The sequence below is a fragment of the Chroicocephalus ridibundus genome, chromosome 1 (genome assembly GCF_963924245.1).
Source record: "Chroicocephalus ridibundus chromosome 1, bChrRid1.1, whole genome shotgun sequence".
Classification (NCBI taxonomy): domain Eukaryota; kingdom Metazoa; phylum Chordata; class Aves; order Charadriiformes; family Laridae; genus Chroicocephalus; species Chroicocephalus ridibundus.
The window spans coordinates 219653533-219671032 of NC_086284.1; the positions used below are offsets into that span (position 1 = coordinate 219653533).

At 69.8% G+C, this 17500-nt stretch overlaps 1 protein-coding gene across 1 annotated transcript in view; it reads right to left on the reverse strand.

Annotated features, from left to right (window-relative positions):
• Positions 1-804: 804 nt before the first annotated feature.
• The window catches only part of LOC134512203 (cadherin-related family member 5-like), a 16917-nt gene continuing 221 nt past the window's right edge, over positions 805-17500 (reverse strand). Inside the window, exons 2-16 of the mRNA XM_063327452.1 lie at positions 17010-17095; positions 16172-16276; positions 14747-14961; positions 12884-12943; positions 12673-12765; positions 11179-11265; positions 10930-11040; positions 8259-8429; positions 8058-8148; positions 6140-6246; positions 4613-4813; positions 2916-3047; positions 2063-2141; positions 974-1167; positions 805-849 (exon numbers count right to left, since the gene is read on the reverse strand). Coding sequence (XP_063183522.1) covers positions 805-849; positions 974-1167; positions 2063-2141; positions 2916-3047; positions 4613-4813; positions 6140-6246; positions 8058-8148; positions 8259-8429; positions 10930-11040; positions 11179-11265; positions 12673-12765; positions 12884-12943; positions 14747-14961; positions 16172-16232 — 1647 coding nt within the window. The 5' untranslated portion in view covers positions 16233-16276; positions 17010-17095. The remainder of the gene's footprint in view (positions 850-973; positions 1168-2062; positions 2142-2915; positions 3048-4612; positions 4814-6139; positions 6247-8057; positions 8149-8258; positions 8430-10929; positions 11041-11178; positions 11266-12672; positions 12766-12883; positions 12944-14746; positions 14962-16171; positions 16277-17009; positions 17096-17500) is intronic.

Sequence of the window (17500 nt, forward strand, 5' to 3'; positions counted from 1 at the left end):
CTTTGGGGGGTCCAGGAGGAATCTGGGGTGCTTGGGGTCCGGGGGGGGGGTTGGGGGTGCAGGGGGGGTCGGGGGGGTGCAGGGTTGGCTCTGGGGGTGGGGGGGAGGGGTTGAGGGTCGGGGGTGGGTCCCTGGGGGGTCCAAGGGGGGGTGGGGATGTGGGGTGTCTGAGGGGATTTGGGGGTGCAGGGGGAGGTTGGGGGTCCATGGGGGGGTCCTGGGGGTCCGGGGTCCGGGGGGGGATCTAGGGCTGCGGGGGGGGTGTCTGGGGGTCCCTGAGGGGGAAATCTGGGGGTGCAACGAGGTTTGGGGGTGCGGGGGGGGGGGTTGGGCCCTACCCCATTGGGGTGTCCGGGGTGTTGGGGGTTCAGGGGGAAATTGGGGGTGTGGGAAAGGCTCTGAGGGTCCCTGGGGGGGATATGTGGGGGTGCAGGGGGGGGGTCTGGGGGTCCGGTGGGTGGATCAGGGAGTCCACGGGGGGGGGGGGGATGTGGAGGTGCAGGGGGGTTTGGGGGTGCGGGGGGGGGGCTCTGGGTGTCCCTGGGGGGGGGGATGTGGGGGTCCCTGGGGGGGGTTTGGGGGTGCGGGGGGTCCGGGGAGTACAGAGGGGTTTGGGGGTGGGGGGGGGGGGGCGAGGTTTGGGGACCCCCTACCTCATTGGGGTGTCCGGGGTGTTGGGGGTCCAGGGGGCGCTCTGGGGGTCCGGGGGGGGGGTTCAGGGGGTCCATGGGGGGGGGGGGTGGAATCTGGGGGTGCAGGGGGGGGTTTGGGGGGTCCATGGCGGGGGGGAGGTTTGGGGACCCCCTACCTCATTGGGGTGTCCGGGGTGTTGGGGGTCCAGGGGGCGCTCTGGGGGTCCGGGGGGGGGGTTCAGGGGGTCCATGGGGGGGTGGTGGTGGAATCTGGGGGTGCAGGGGGGGGGTTTGGGGGTGCGGGGGGGGGTGGTGGAGGGTGGGTTTTGGGGGTCCCCTACCACGTTGGGGTGCTTCTCGATGGCGAGGGCGGCGCGTTCGGCCGGGGGGCGCTGGCGGCGGCGGCGGCTGCGGGCGCGGAGGGCGAGGGCGAGCAGGGCGGCGGCCAGCAGTAGCCCCCCCGCCAGCGCCCCCCCCAGCGCCCCCGCCGGCAGCGCCCCCCGCCCCGCGCCCGCCTCCGAGGGGTCCCGGGGGGCTGCGGGGACACGGCGCCGGTCGGGGGGCGGGGGGGGGGCATTGGGGCACCCCCCGCACCGGGGGGCTCGGGCCGGGGGGGGGGGACACACGGAGATGTGGGGCTGGGGGATACCTCATCCCGGAGGGGGGGGACATGGGGCTGGGGGGGGCTCATCCCATCCCGGGGGGGCACAGGGGTGAGGGGCTCGGGCCGGGGGGGGGGACACGGCGATGTGGGGCTGGGGGATACCTCATCCCGGGGGGGGGGGGACATGGGGCTGGGGGGGGCTCACCCCATCCCGGGGGGGCACAGGGGTGAGGGGCTCGGAGGAGGGGACACCCCATGCCGGGGGGGGTCACGGTGCTGTGGGGCTGGGGGACACTCCATCCCGGGGGGTGGGGGGGGTGTCACAGTGGTGTGGGGCTGGGGGAGACCTCATCCCGGGGGGGGGGACATGGGGCTGGGGGGCTTAGAGGGACACCCCATCCCGGGTGGGGGGGGATGTCCCGGTGCTGTGGGGCCGGTGGGGACTCTGGGGGGGACACCACGGGTGTCGGGGTGCCGTGGGGCAGGGGGGGGTGCCGTGGGGCGGGGGGGGGGCGGTGCTGTGGGGCAGGGGGGAGTGTCGCGGTGCCGTGGGGCGGGGGGGGGCGGTGGTGCTGTGGGGCGGGGGGGGTGTCGGGGTGCCGTGGGGCAGGGGGGGGTGCCGTGGGGCGGGGGGGGGGGGCGGTGCTGTGGGGCAGGGGGGAGTGTCGCGGTGCCGTGGGGCGGGGGGGGTGTCGGGGTGCCGTGGGGCAGGGGGGGGGGCGGTGCTGTGGGGCAGGGGGGGGTGTCGCGGTGCCGTGGGGCGGGGGGGGGTGCCGTGGGGCAGGGGGGGGTGCCGTGGGGCGGGGGGGGGGGTCCCGCTGCGTACCCGCCTGCCCCGGCCAGAGCACCTCCAGCTCCACCGCCGTGTCCGAGGTCTCCCCCGACTCCTCGTCCCTCGCCACCACCTGGGGACACCGCGCTGCCACCGTGGGGGGGGGACACGACACACACGGGGGGGGACACACACCCCCTCCCCCCCCCCCCGGCCACCTGGGCGTCCCACCTCCCCGGTGCCACCACCCGGCCCTGACACCTGTGGGGGGGGGTGGCCACCCCCAGGCACCCCCGTGTCCCCTCCCTGCCCCATAGGGGGGTCCCTGCGGGGGGAGGGGGGGTGGGGGGGGCATAGGTGCCACCCCCGGGGGCCCTCCCTGCCCCCCGGTTCCATCCCCTGTTTCCCCCTTGGTTTCACCCCCCCGGTGCCCCCAACCTCCCTGGTACCCCCCAGTGTCCCCAGTGCCTCTCAGTGCCCCTCTGCACCCCCCCCCCAGTGCTCCCCAGCCCCCAGCGCCCCCCCCAGTGTCCCCAAACCCCTCTGATGCCCCCCAGTGACCCCCAGCCCCCCAGTGCCCCCCTAGTTCCTCCCCAGAGCCCCCCCAATGTCCCCAACCCTCCTGGTACCCCCCAGTGCCCCCCAGTTCTCTCCCCAGAGCCAATGTCCCCAACCCTCCTGGTACCCCCCAGTGCCCCCCAGTTCCTCCCCAGAGCCCCCCCAATGTCCCCAACCCTCCTGGTACCCCCCAGTGCCCCCCACGCCCCAGTGCCCCCAGCCCCCAGTGCCCCCCAGTTCCTCCCCAGTGCCCCCTGGTGTCCCCAACCCCCTGATACCCCGCATTCCCCCCCACGCCCAGCGCCCCCCCAGTGCCCCCCAGCCCCCCCCGGCGCCCCCCCTGCCCCACCTGCAGGCGGTAGGTCTGGGTGGGCCGCAGGCGGTCGGCGCGGGCCACCAGTAGCCCGTTGGGCATCACCTGGAAGAGCTGGCTGTGGTTGGCCGTGGGGCGCAGGCTGTACCGCACCTGGGGGTTCACGCCCTGGGGGGGGGCACCCGGCCTCAGAGCCCGCCCCAGCCCTGCCCGCACCCTGCCTGCACCCTGCCTGCATCCCCTGCCTGCATCCCCTGCCCACACCCTGCTTGCATCCTGCCTGCATCCCTGCCTGCATCCCTGCCTGCATCCTGCCTGCATCCCTGCCTGCATCCTGCCTGCATCCCTGCCTGCATCCCCTGCCCACACCCTGCCTGCACCCCCTGCTTGCACCCTGCCTGCATCCCCTGCCTGCATCCCCTGCCCAAACCCTGCCTGCAACCTGCCTGCATCCCTGACTGCATCCCTGACTGCATCCCTGCCCATACCCTGCCTGCACCCCCTGCTTGCACCCTGCCTGCATCCCCTGCCTGCATCCTGCCTGCATCCTGCCTGCATCTCTGCATCCCTGCCCACAACCCTCTCTCCAGCCCCTGCCTGCGCTCCTGCCTGCACCCGTGCCTGCATCCCCTGCCTCCGTCCCTGCCTGCATCCCCTACCTGTACCTCTGCCTCCATCTGCTGCCTCCATCCCCTGCCTGCACTCCTGCTCACATCCCCTGCCTCCATCCCCTGCCCAAACTCCTGCCTGCACTCCTGCCTGTGCCCCTGCCCGCATCCCTGCCCACACCCCTGCCTGCATCCTTGCCCGCATCCCTGCCTGCACCCTGCCTCCATCCCCTGCCTGCACCCTGCCTGTACCCCTGCCTGCATCCCCTGCCTACTTCCCTGCCTCCATCCCCACCTCCATCCCTGCCTGCACCCCTGCCTGCAACCCTGCCTCCTTCCCTGCCTGCATCCCCTACCTGTACCTCTGCCTCCATTTGCTGCCTCCATCCCCTGCCTGCACCCCTGCCTGCATTCCTGCCTCCATCCCCTGCCTGCATCCCTGCCTACATCCCTGCCTCCATCCCACCTCCATCCCTGCCTGCATACCTGCCTGCATCCCCTGCCTCCATCCCTGCCTCCATCCCTGCCTCCATCCCTGCCTCCGTCCCTGCCTGCATCCCCACCTCCATCCCCTGCCTGCATCCCCTGCCTGCATCCCCTGCCTGCATCCCCACCTCCATCCCCACCTCCATCCCTTCCTGCACCCCTGCCTGCATCCCTGCCTCCATCCCTGCCTCCATCCCACCCCCATCCCTGCCTGCATCCCCTGCCTACATCCCTGCCTCCATCCCCTGCCTCCATCCCTGCCTGCATCCTGCCTGCATCTCTGCATCCCTGCCCACAACCCTCTCTCCAGCCCCTGCCTATACCTCTGCCTCCATCCCCTGCCTGCACCCTTGCCTGCACTCCTGCCTCCATCCCCTGCCTCCATCCCCTACCTGTACCTCTGCCTCCATCTGCTGCCTCCATCCCCTGCCTGCACCCCTGCCTGCATTCCTGCCTCCATCCCACCTCCATCCCTGCCTGCATCCCTGCCTGCATCCCCTGCCTGCATCCCTGCCTCCATCCCTGCCTGCATCCCCACCTCCATCCCTGCCTTCACCCTCTGCCTGCATCCCTGCCTGCATCCCTGCCTGCATCCCCACCTCCATCCCTGCCCGCCCCCCGCCGTGCCCCCCAGCCCACCTCGGGGAAGTCGGGGTCGTGGGCGCGCAGGGCCAGCACGTGCCCGCCGAAGGTGAGGAGGAGCGCGGCCTCGCGGGGGGCGGCGGGGACGAAGGCCCGGTACGTGGGGTGGGCGAAGCGCGGCGGGTGCCGGTTGGCGGCCAGCACCCGCACCACCGCCTGCGTCACCGCGTACTTGTTGGCGTCGTTCACCTGCGAGGCCTTGGCGGGGGGGGGGGACACCCAGGTCTGACCCACCGCACCCATGGGTGCCACCCGGCGTCCCGTCCCCCCACCCGGCCGCAGCTCCAGGGGTGACCCTGGTGCCCCCACGTCTCCGGGTACCCCCGCGTCCCTCGACACCCCCCGGTCTCCCTGGGCGTCCCCCATCTCTCCAGGGCGCCCCCATCTCCCCGGGCACCCCGAGGCTCCCTGGGCATCCCTCACCCAGGGCAGCCCCCATCTCCCTGGGGACCCCCATCTCCCCGGGTACCATCTCCCTGGGGACCCCCATCTCTCTGGGTACCCCCATCTCCTTGGGTACCATCTCCCTGGGGACCCCCATCTCCCTGGGGACCCCCATCTCCTTGGGTACCCCCAATCTCCCCAGGCATCCCTCACCCAGGGTACCCCCCATCTCCTTGGGTACCCCCATCTCCCTGGGTGCCCCCGTCTCCTTGGGTACCATCTCCCCAGGCACCCCCATCTCCCCAGGTGTCCCTCACCCAGGGCATCCCCCGTCTCCCTGGGTACCCCCATCTCCTTGGGTACCCCCAATCTCCCCAGACGCCCCCATCTCCCTGGAGACCCCTCACCCAGGGCATCCCCCATCTCCCTGAGCATCCTCCATCTCCTTGGGTACCACCTCCTTGGGCACCCCCATCTCCCTGGGTACCCCCAACCTCCCCGGGCACCCCCCATCTCCCTGGGCACCCCCCATCTCCCTGGGTACCCCCAACATCCCCGGGCACCCCCCATCTCCCTGGGCACCCCCCATCTCCCTGGGTACCATCTCCCTGGGTACCCCCAACATCCCCGGGCACCCCCCATCTCCCTGGGTGCCCCCATCTCCCTGGGTGCCCCCATCTCCCCGGGTGTCCCTCACCCAGGGCATCCCGCACCCCCGGGCAGCGCCCACCACCCCATAACCCGCCCCCCCCATCTGGCTGGGTGCCCCCATCTCCCCAAGTACCCCCCCGTCTCCCCAGCCCGCCCCCACCCCGGGTACCCCCATCTCTCTGGGCATCCCTTACCCCAGACACCCCCCATCTCCCCAGGTCCCCCCCATCTCCCCAGACCCCCCCCACCCCGGGTACCCCCATCTCCCTGAGCATCCTTCACCCCATGTAACCCACCCCCATCTCCCCAGGCCCCCCCCACCCCGGGTACCCCCATCTCCCCAGATGCCCCCATCTCCCTGCATCCCCCCATCTCCCTGAGCATCCCTCACCCCACACCCCCCCCCACCTCCCAGGGGATCCCTCCCCCCCAGACACCCCCCAAGCCCCTGGGTCCCCCCACCCCCCCCGGCCCCCCCCAGCCCCCCACCATGACGCTGAGGCTGATGGCGGGGGTGCTCCGGCTGCTCTCCACGGCCCGCAGCAGCGTGATGGCCCCCGTCATGTTGTCGATGTGGAAGCGGCCGCTCTCCCGGCCTGGGGGGGGGGGGGGGTCCGGGGGGGGGTGTGTGTGTGTGTGGGGGGGGGGGGGGTTGTGTCGGGGCTGAGCTGGGGACCCCCGAACCCCCCACCCCCCGGGACCCCTCACCCTCCCTGCCGCGGGGCACAGTGGGAAACTCCCCCCGGGGCATCCCTTTTGGGGGTCCCCAATGTTCCCCCCCTCCCCCCGCAGCCCCCAGGGCTGGGAGGGCCCCCCCCCCCCCCCAATTTGGGGGGCACATGAGGGGGGGTTATTAACCCTTTGAGCACCAATATGGGGGGGGGTTAACCCTTCAGGTGCTGGACCACCCTTGGGTGCCTCAGAGCGTGATCCCCCCCCACCCCCGGTCACCCTGCAGCCCCCCCCGTAACTGGGGGGGGGGGGGGGGGGGGAGGATTAGTGCCCCCCCCGCCTCCGTCTCGATCCCTTTATTCAATTTGCACCCGCGGGGCCCCATTGGATCCCGGCAATTGGATTGTGCTGGCGCAGCCCCCCCCGGAACGGCCCCCCCCCAGGTACAGACACCCCCTGGCACGGCCCCCCCCGCCCCCCCGGAACGGCCCCCCCGGGCACAGTCCCCCCAAGTACAGAGTACAGACACCCCCCCGGGACACCCCCCCCCAGCACAGACACCCCCTGGAACCGTGTCCCCCCCCGCCACCTCGTACAGCCCACCCCTGTCCCTACATCCATATCCCTGTGTCCGTGTCCCCGTGTCCCCATGTCCCTGCCATCCATGTCCCTCCCCACCTGCGTCCCCGTGTCTCTGCCCACCCGTGTCCCCGTGTCCCCAGGTCCCTGCCCACCCATCTCCCTCCCCACCTGTGTCCCCGTTGTCCCCCACCACCCGTGTCCCCATGTCCCTCCCCACCCGTGTCCCTGTGTCCCTCCCCACCCGTGTCCCCATGTCCCTGCCATCCATCTCCCTCCCCACCCGTGTCCCCATGTCCCTCCCACCCATGTCCCCGTCTCCCTGCCCACCCATGTCCCTGTGTCCCTCCCCACCCGTGTCCCCATGTCCCTGCCACCCATCTCCCTGCCCACCCATGTCCCTGTGTCCCTCCCCACCCGTGTCCCCATGTCCCTGCCATCCATTTCCCTCCCCACCCGTGTCCCCATGTCCCTGCCCACCCATGTCCCTGTGTCCCTCCCCACCCGCGTCCCCATGTCCCTCCCCACCCGTGTCCCCGTCTCCCTGCCCACCCATGTCCCTGTGTCCCTCCCCACCCGTGTCCCCATGTCCCTGCCACCCATCTCCCTGCCCACCCATGTCCCTGTGTCCCTCCCCACCCGTGTCCCCATGTCCCTGCCATCCATCTCCCTCCCCACCTGCGTCCCCGTGTCTCTGCCCACCCGTGTCCCCGTGTCCCCAGGTCCCTGCCCACCCATCTCCCTCCCCACCTGTGTCCCCGTTGTCCCCCACCACCCGTGTCCCCATGTCCCTCCCCACCTGTGTCCCTGTGTCCCTCCCCACCCGTGTCCCCATGTCCCTGCCATCCATCTCCCTCCCCACCCGTGTCCCCATGTCCCTCCCACCCGTGTCCCCGTCTCCCTGCCCACCCATGTCCCTGTGTCCCTCCCCACCCGTGTCCCCATGTCCCTGCCACCCATCTCCCTGCCCACCCATGTCCCTGTGTCCCTCCCCACCCGTGTCCCCATGTCCCTGCCCACCCATGTCCCTGTGTCCCTCCCCACCCGTGTCCCCATGTCGCTCCCCACCCATGTCCCCGTCTCCCTGCCCACCCGCGTCCCCATGTCCCTGCCCACCCGTGTCCCCGTGTCCCCGTCCCCATGTCCCTGCCCGTACCTGCCAGCAGGGAGTAGGTGATGGCCGCCCTCAAGCCCCTGTCCCCATCCTCGGCGTAGACGGAGCCGGGGCTGAAGCTCAGGGGACCCCCCTGTGTGTGATGGGGAGCGGGGGGGGGACACACGACACCGACCAGCTCAGCCCCATGGGACCCCCCGTCCCTCCCCGCCACCCCCGGCCGCGGCGTCCCCGTGTCCCCACCTGGAGCTGGCCCTCGGTGACGTTGGCGGTGTAGACGGGGCTGGTGCAGACGGTGAGGCCGTGGTGGGTGCGGGGGGTGCAGGGCAGGAACTGGGGGTACTGGTCGTCCCCGTCCAGCACGTTCACCCGCACGCGCGCCGAGGCGTTGAACCGCTCCTTGGTGTTCATCTCCTGGGGACGCACCCACCCGCCATGGACAGACGGACGGACACCCCGGGGCTGGGGGGGCAGAGGGATCCCCGAACCCTCCTGCCCGGACCCCCATGGGACAAGGACCCCCCCACCCCCCACCCCAGGCACAGGGACCTCCAGGGGACGGGGACCTCTAGGGGATGGGGACACCAGGCACGGGGACACCCCCCCACCCCAGCCATAGGGACCTGCCCAGGCACAGGGACCCCCAAGGGACAGGGACCCCCATGGGGCAGGGACACCCCAGGCATGGGGACACCCATGGGACAGGGACCCCCAAGGGACAGGGACCCCCATGGGGCAGGGACACCCCAGGTATGGGGACCCCCAAGGGACAGGGACACCCCAGGCACGGGGACACCCATGGGACAGGGACCCCCAAGGGACAGGGACCCCCATGGGACAGGGACACCCCAGGCATGGGGACCCCCAAGGGACAGGGACGCCCAAGGGACAGGGACCCCCATGGGACAGGGACACCCCAGGCATGGGGACACCCATGGGACAGGGACCCCCAAGGGACAGGGACCCCCATGGGGCAGGGACACCCCAGGCATGGGGACCCCCAAGGGACAGGGACGCCCAAGGGACAGGGACCCCCATGGGACAGGGACACCCCAGGCATGGGGACACCCACGAGACAGGGACCCCCAAGGGACAGGGACCCCCATGGGGCAGGGACACCCCAGGCATGGGGACACCCATGAGACAGGGACCCCCAAGGGACAGGGACCCCCATGGGACAAGGACACCCCAGGCATGGGGACACCCATGGGACAGGGACGCCCAAGGGACAGGGACACCCATGGGGCAGGGACGCCCCAGGCATGGGGACACCCATGGGACAGGGACCCCCAAGGGACAGGGACCCCCATGGGGCAGGGACACCCCAGGCATGGGGACCCCCAAGGGACAGGGACGCCCAAGGGACAGGGACCCCCATGGGACAGGGACACCCCAGGCATGGGGACACCCATGGGACAGGGACCCCCAAGGGACAGGAACCCCCATGGGGCAGTAACCCCCCTCAAGGGACAGGGACCCCCAGGCTCCCCCAGGATGGGGGTCATCAGCTGAGGACACGGTGTGTCGGGGGGGTCCCCGAGGTCCCAGCCCCCGGGCCGGGGGGTGCTGGTGGGTGGGTGCCCCCCACCCCCCACCCTATCGGTGCCCACTGGCACGGGGGGGGGGGGGGCGCTGGTGGCCCATTAGGGAAATGAGGGGGATTGAGGGCAGGTGACGGGATCACGTCACCCCCAATTAGCGGGGACAGCGGGGATCGGCCGGCGGGCACGGGGGGGGACACGGGGGGGGGCAGGGACCCGGCAGGAGACTGAGGAGGGTGGGCACAGGGTGGGCACTGCACGGGAAGGAGGGACGCAGGGACACGGCGGGGGCACGAGGTCCCCAGACCCATGGCGGTGGAGTGGCAGGGACACGGGGGGACACAGGGTGGAGGTGGCAGGGATGTGGGGTGGAGGTGGCAGGGACATGAAGGGACACGAGGGGACATGGGGTGGAGGTGGCAGGGATGTGGGGTGGAGGTGGCAGGGACACGAGGGGACAAGGGGACACGGGGTGGAGGTGGCAGGGATGTGGGGTGGAGGTGGCAGGGACATGAAGGGACACGAGGGGACATGGGGTGGAGGTGGCAGGGATGTGGGGTGGAGGTGGCAGGGACACGAGGGGACACGAGGGGACACGGGGTGGAGGTGGCAGGGATGTGGGGTGGAGGTGGCAGGGACACGAGGGGACACGGGGACACGGGGTGGAGGTGGCAGGGATGTGGCATGGGCGCAAGGTCCCCTGACCATGGCTGCAGGGACATGGGGTGGAGACGCCAGGGACATGGGGGACACGTGATGTTCACAAGGCCCCCAGGCCCATGGCAGTGGGGTGGCATGGGGTGAAGATGGCATGGACACAAGGGGACACAGGGCCATGGGGTGGGCAGAAGGGCCACGGGATGTCCACGAGGTCCCCAGACCCATGGCAGTGGGGCTGCATGGACACGGGGTGGAGATGGCATGGGCATGAGGGGACACAGGGGACGTGGCGTGGGCAGAAGGGCCGTGGCATGGCCAGGAGGTCCCCAGACCCACATCGATGGGGTCGCGGGGCCACGGGGCGGATGGCAGGGATGTGGGGTGGAGATGGCATGGGCAGAGGGGACAGAGGGCCATGGCACGTCCACAATGTCCCCAGACCCACATCAGTGGGGTTGCGTGGACATGGGGTGGAGCTGGTGGGGACAGGAGGGGACAGAGGGCCGTGGGGTGGGGATGGCAGGGATGTGGGGTGGAGACAGACAGAAGGGACATGATGGGACAGAGGGACATGGGGTGGACAGAAGGGCCACGGCACGGCCATGAGGTCCCCAGACCCACATCGATGGGGTTGCAGGGCCATGGGGTGGAGCTGGCGGGGACAGGGGGGGCCGGCGGGCCGTGGGGCGGGCAGTGGGGCACGGGGGGCTCACCACGGCGGTGACCACCACCTCCAGCTGCTGCCGGCTCTCGAAGTCGAGGGCTCGGGCCAGCACCACCTTCCCGCTGTTGGGCAGGTCGATGCGGAAGAACCTGGCGTCGGGCTGGGGGGCGGTGGGGGGCTCAGGGCCGGCAGATGGCCCCCGGGTCACCGTCGCACCCCCTCCACCCCCCTCCCCCCCGCCCCCCGCCGCCCCCGCGCGGCCTGGCGTCCCCCCCATCATCCCCGCCCCCGGGCTCACCGAGGCCGTGTCGATGACGTACATCAGCGTGTCCCCGTCCGCGTCCTCCGCCTGCGCGCTGAACACCACCGAGTGCACGGCCGCCAGCTGACGGCACCCACCCGTCACCCACCCGGCGCCCACACGCACCCCCAGACACACCCCGCCACCCCCCAAACCCACCTGGGGGTCCCCATCCCCTTTTAGGCGTCCCCATCTCCTCTTGGGTGTCCCTGTCCCTCCTGGGTGTCCCCATCTCCTCTTGGGTGTCCCCATCCCCTCTTGGGTGTCGCCATCTCCTCTTGGGTGTCCCCATCCCTCTTGGGTGACTCCATCTCTCCTGGGTGTCCCCATCCCCCCTAGGTGTCCCCATCTCCTTCATAGGTGACCCCATCCCTCCTGGGTGTCCCCATCTCCTCTTGGGTGTCCCCATCCCCTCCTGGGTGTTGCCATCTCCTCTTGGGTGTCCCCATCTCCTCTTGGGTGTCCACATCCCTCTTGGGTGTCCCCATCCCCTCCTGGGTGTTGCCATCTCCTCTTGGATGTCCCCATCCCCTTGGGTGACTCCATCTCTCCTGGGTGTCCCCATCCCTCCTAGGTGTCCCCATCCCCTTTTGGGTGTCCCCATCCCTCCTGGGTGTCCCCCTCCCCTCTTGGGTGTCCCTGTCCCACCTGGCTGTCCCCCTCCCTCCTGGGTAACCTCAGCCCTGCTGGGTGTCCCCATCGCTCTTGGGTGTCCCCATCCCTCCTTGATGTGCTCATGACTCTTGGGTGTCCCCTTCCCCTCCTGGATGTCCCCATCGCCTCTTGGGTGGCCTCATCTCTCTTGCATGTTCCCATCTCTTGGGTGTCCCCCTCGCTCTTGGATTTCCCCAACCCTCCTGGGTGTCCCCATCACCTCCTGGGTGTCCCCATCTCCTCTTGGGTGTCCCCATCCCCTCCTGGGTGCTCCTCTCCCTCTTGGGCACCCACCTTCTCCCAGCACCAGCCCTGTCCCCGTCCCCACCATCCCTATTCCTGTCCTCGTCCCTGCGCCCATGGCCAGGCCCTGTCCCCATCCCTGTCCCCATGACCATGGCTGTCCCCACCTCTGTCCCCATCTCCATCCCCATCCCCAATCCATGCCCATGGCCATTCTTGTCCCTATGCCTACAACCATCCCTTGTCCTGGTGGCCATCCCTGTCCCTGTCCCCATGACCATGCCTGTCCCCATCTCTGTCCCCAGCCCCATCTCCATGCCCATCCCCAATCCATGCCCATGGCCATCTTTGTCCCCATCCTTGTCCCCATGCCTGCAACCATCCCTCGTCCTGGTGGCCATCCCCATCCCTGTCCCCACGACCATGACCAAAACGACACCTGTCCCCATCCCTATCTCCAATCCCCATCCCCAATCCATGCCCATGGCCATCCTTGTACCCATCCCTGTCCCCATGACCATGACCATGCCTGTCCCCATCCCCAGTCCATGGCCATGGCCATCATTGTCCCCATCCCCGTCCCCGTCCTGGCACCTCGCTGACGTTGTGGGTGAGGACAGTGGCCCCCTGGAAGTGGGGCCGGTTGTCATTCTCGTTGAGGACCTGGACGATGATCCGGTACTCGACCTGCCGGGGGACACGGAGGGGGGACAAGGAGGGGGGACACAGGGGTGACCCAGGGTGGGACCGTGCTCCGTGGGCACCCGCTGTCCCTTGGGCGTCCCCACGGGCGTGGTGGCCATACCGGGGAGAAGCCATCCTCAGCGCACGTCAGGGCCACCATCAGCACCGGGGACTCCAGCTCCTGCAAGGGATGGGGCGTCAGGCAGGGAGACACGGGGGGGCTGCCCCACAGGGACACCCCCGCGGGGTCCCCCACCCAGGTGGGTGCAGAAGGATGGAGGTGTCGTGGGCGGAGGTGGGTCCAGGATGGATGGAGGTGGGTGAAGGACAGATGGAGGTGGGTGCAGAAGGATGGAGATGGGTGTGGGATGGATGGAGGTGGGTCCAGGATGGATGGAGGTGGGTGCAGAAGGATGGAGGTGGGTGCAGGGTGGATGGAGGTGGGTGAAGGACAAACGGAAGTGGGTGCAGAAGGATGGAGGTGGGTCCAGGATGGATGGAGATGGGTGCAGAAGGATGGAGGCGGGTGCAGAAGGATGGAGGTGGGTGCAGGGTGGATGGAGGCGGGTGCAGGATGGAGGGAGGCGGGTGGGTGCAGGAGGATGGAGCTGGGTGCAGGTAGGTGCAGGATGGATGCTGCCTGGATGAGGGTGTAGCAGGTGGATCCAGGATGGACACAGGATGGAAGGAAGTGCAGGATGGGGGCAGGATGGATGGAGGATGGACACAGGGTGGGTGCCGGTAGATCCTGGACGGACACAGGTTGACCCAGGATGGATGGATGGATGGAGAAGGGACAGGCAGAAGCAGGATGGAGGCAGGTGGGTGGAGGATGGAGGCAGGTGCACACACGGTAGATGGAGGATGGACACAAGTGGAAGCAGGGTGGACACGGGAGGATGGATGGAGGTGGACGCACTTAGAATGCATGATGGATGAAGGGTGGTTGGAGGATGGAGCCAGGATAGAGGCAGGTGGACCTCCAGGATGGAGGTGGGTGGATGCACGATGGATGGAGGACGGACACAGGTAGATGGAAGCTGGATGGAGGATGGAGCCAGGTGGATCTCCAGGATGGAGATGGGATGGATGCACAATGGAGGATGGACACAGGATGGACACAGGTGGATGGAGGATGGAGCCAGGCGGACCCAGGAAGGACACGGGATGGACACAGGAGGATGGAGGCAGGTGGACCTCCAGGATGGAGGTGGGTGGATGCACAATGGAGGATGGACACAGGATGGACACAGGTGGATGGAGGATGGAGCCAGGCGGACCCAGGAAGGACACGGGATGGACACAGGAGGATGGAGGCAGGTGGACCTCCAGGATGGAGGTGGGTGGATGCACAATGGAGGATGGACACAGGATGGACACAGGAGGATGGAGCCAGGTGGACCCAGGATGGACACAGAACGGTTTGAGGATGGATGTGGGATGGATGGAGCCAGGACGGAGGCAGGTGGACCTCCAGGATGGAGATGGGATGGATGTACGATGGACGGAGGATGGACACAGGTAGATGGAGGCTGGAAGGACAATGGAGCCAGGTGGACCGCCGGGATGGAGATGGGATGGATGCACGATGGAGGATGGACACAGGATGGACACAGGTGGATGGAGGACGGAGCCAGGTGGAGCCAGGATGGATGCGGGATGGACACAGGAGGATGGAGCCAGGTGGACCCAGGATGGATGCAGAACAGTTGGAGGATGGATGCAGGATGGATGGAGCCAGGATGGAGGCAGGTGGACCTCCAGGATGGAGATGGGATGGATGCACGATGGAGGATAGACAGAGGTGGATGGAGGATGGAGGCAGGTGGACCTCCGGGATGGAGGTGGGATGGACATTTGATGGAGGACGGACACGGGTGGATGGAGGATGGAGACAGGTGGACCAAGAAGGGACACGGGATGGTTGGAGGACGGCCAGAGCCAGGATGGAGGCCAGCGCGGTGGCCTGGGGTGGTGGCAGCACCTCGCGGTCCAGGGTGCGGCCGGCCGAGATGTTGAGCCTCAGGCTGCGGCCGTCCAGGTAGAACCAGGTGGCGTCGGCGCCCGCCAGGCAGAGCTGGAGGCCAGCGCTGCCCGTGTCCCCCGCCGCCGGCAGCCGGGCCACCAGGCTCCCGTGGGCGCTGTTCTCCGCGATCTCCGTGAAGAGGTTCCCGAAGCTGCTGCACCCGTCGCCCCGGGCTGCTGTCACCGCCGCGGGGTCAGGGATGGGGACACGTCCCCAAGGTGCATGTCCCCAGGGGTCCCCATCCCCTGTGTCCCCACCCCCCGGCCACCATCCTCGGGTTCCTGTCCCCTGGGTCACCATCTTGAGGTTCCCAGCCCCCTGTGTCCCCACACCCCGTGTCCCCACGCCCCAGGTCTCCATGCCTTAAGGTCCCCATGTCCCCATCTCCAGGGTCCCCACACCTGTAGGTCACCATCACCCATGTCCCACTCCCTGGACCCCCATCTCCCGGTCGCTGGTGTCCCCCTGGGCCACCACCTTTGGTCCTCAGCCTGAAGTCCCCATCCCCGAGGGCTGCCGTCACCAGGGTCCCTACTCCCAAGTGCCCACCTTTGTGTCCCCACCTCCACGGTCCACTTCCCCAGGTCCCCATTCCCTGGTGACCCCGTCCCCTGGGTCCCCATCCTTGGGTCTCCATCTCTCATGGTTGCCACCCCAAGGTCCCCATCTCCAGGGTCCCCATCCCAGGTCCCCATTCCCTGGTGACTTTCTCCCCTGTGTCCCCATCCTTGGGTCCCCATGCCCTTGGGTCCCCATCTCTCATGGTTGCCACCCCCAGGGTCCCCATGCCTTAGAGTCCCCACTTCCAGGGTCCCCATCTCCAGGTTCCCATTCTCTGGTGACCTTCTCCCTTGGGTCCCCAATTCCAGGGTCCCCACCTCCAGGGTCTCCTTCCCTGGGTCCCCATTCCTTGGTGACCCCGTCCCCTGGGTCCCCATCCTTGGGTCCCTGTGCCCTCAGGTCCCCATCTCTCATGGTTGCCAACCCCAGGGTCTCCTTCCCCGGGTCCCCATTCCCTGGTGACCTTGTCCCCTGGGTCCCCATCCTTGGGTCCCCATCTCTCATGGTTGCCAACCCCAGGGTCTCCTTCCCCGGGTCCCCATTCCCTGGTGACCTTGTCCCCTGGGTCCCCATCCTTGGGTCCCCATCTCTCATGGTTGCCACCCCCAGGGTCCCCTTCCCCAGGTCCCCATTCCTTGGTGACCCCGTCCCCTGGGTCCCCGTCCTTGGGTTCCCATGCCCTTGAGTCCCCATCCCTCAAGGTTGCCACCCCCAAGGTCCCCACCTCCAGGGTCCCCATGGCCCAGGTCACTGTCCCCCACCAGCCACTGGGTCCCACCCGTCCCTGGTGTCCCCAGCGTCCCCGGTGCCACCCCTGCTCACCTGTGGCCAGCTGCAGCGCCAGGCAGGCAGCCAGGAGGGCCGGGCAGGACGGTGACGCCATGGGGACCGGGGACCGGTGACGGGGACGGGGCCCTCGGTGGCAGCCTGCAGTGGGGGGGTGGGAGGATCGGGGCTGGCACCTCTGTGTCCCTGTCCCTTGCCCCCTGCGTCCTCACCTCTGTGTCCCATCAGCCGTGGTCCCATGTCCCCATCCCTGTCCCCATCCCTGGGTCCCCATCCCCTGGTGTCCCCACGCCCATGTCCCCATCCCTGGGTCTCCATCACCAGGGTCCCCACCCCTGCCCCCATCTGGGGGTCCCCTTCCTGGGGCTCCCCCATCCCTGACCCCACCTGTGGGTCGTCGTCCTCTGGGTCCCCTTCTCCTGAAGTCCCCATCCCCCTGTTCCCATCCCTGTCCCCATCCCCATGTCCCCGTCCCTGTCCCCATCCCTGGGGTCCCCATGCCCATGTCCCCATCCCTGTCCCCATCCCTGGGTCCCCTTTCCCCTGGGGTCCCCATGCCCATGTCCCCATGCCCATGTCCCCATCCCTGTCCCCATCCCTGGGTCCCTCTACTTGGGTGCCCATGTCCCCATCCCCATGTCCCCATCCCTGTCCCCCCGTTCCCATGTCCCCATCCCTGTGTCCCCGTCCCTGTGTCCCCATAGCTGTCCCCATCCCTGTCCCCATCCCTGTCCCCCCGTCCCCAGGGACCGCACTCCTGTCCCCATCCCTGTCCCCCCTTCCCTGGGGTCCCCGTCCCCGTCCCCATCCCTGTCTCCACCCCGCTGTCCCCATCCCTGTCCCCAGGCTGTCCCCGTCCCCGGGGGGGTCTCACCGGCCTCGGTGGCTGGCGGGGGGGCCGGGGGCGATGCGGGGGGCGACGTGGAGGGCGATGAGCCCGCGCCAGGCCGGCACCGCTCCCTGCGGGACAGCCGTGTCCCCTGTGTCCCCCCCCCGTCTCCCCCCTCCCCGACCCCGTGTGTCCCCCCGCCCCGGACCCCCCTCCCATGGGGTCTGCAGGTGGGGGGGTCTCCGGGGTGGGGGGGGGGGTCCCCAAATCTCCCCCCTTCCCCTGTTGGGGGGGGCGGGGGTGAGCACCATATGGTGCCTCCCCCCGGTTCCCCACCCCCCCGCCAGATGCTGGTCCTGCACCCCCCCACCCCCAATTAGCTGCAGGTAATTAGGGCAAGGGCGGGGGGGGGGGGGCCCTCCCCATCTGCCACCCCGCCCCCCCCGGCACCGTGTTGGGGTGGGGGGGGGGGTGGGGTGTCCCCGTCCTGCCCCCCACGGAGGATCCCCCCTGTCGCTGGGGGGGAGCCGGGGTGT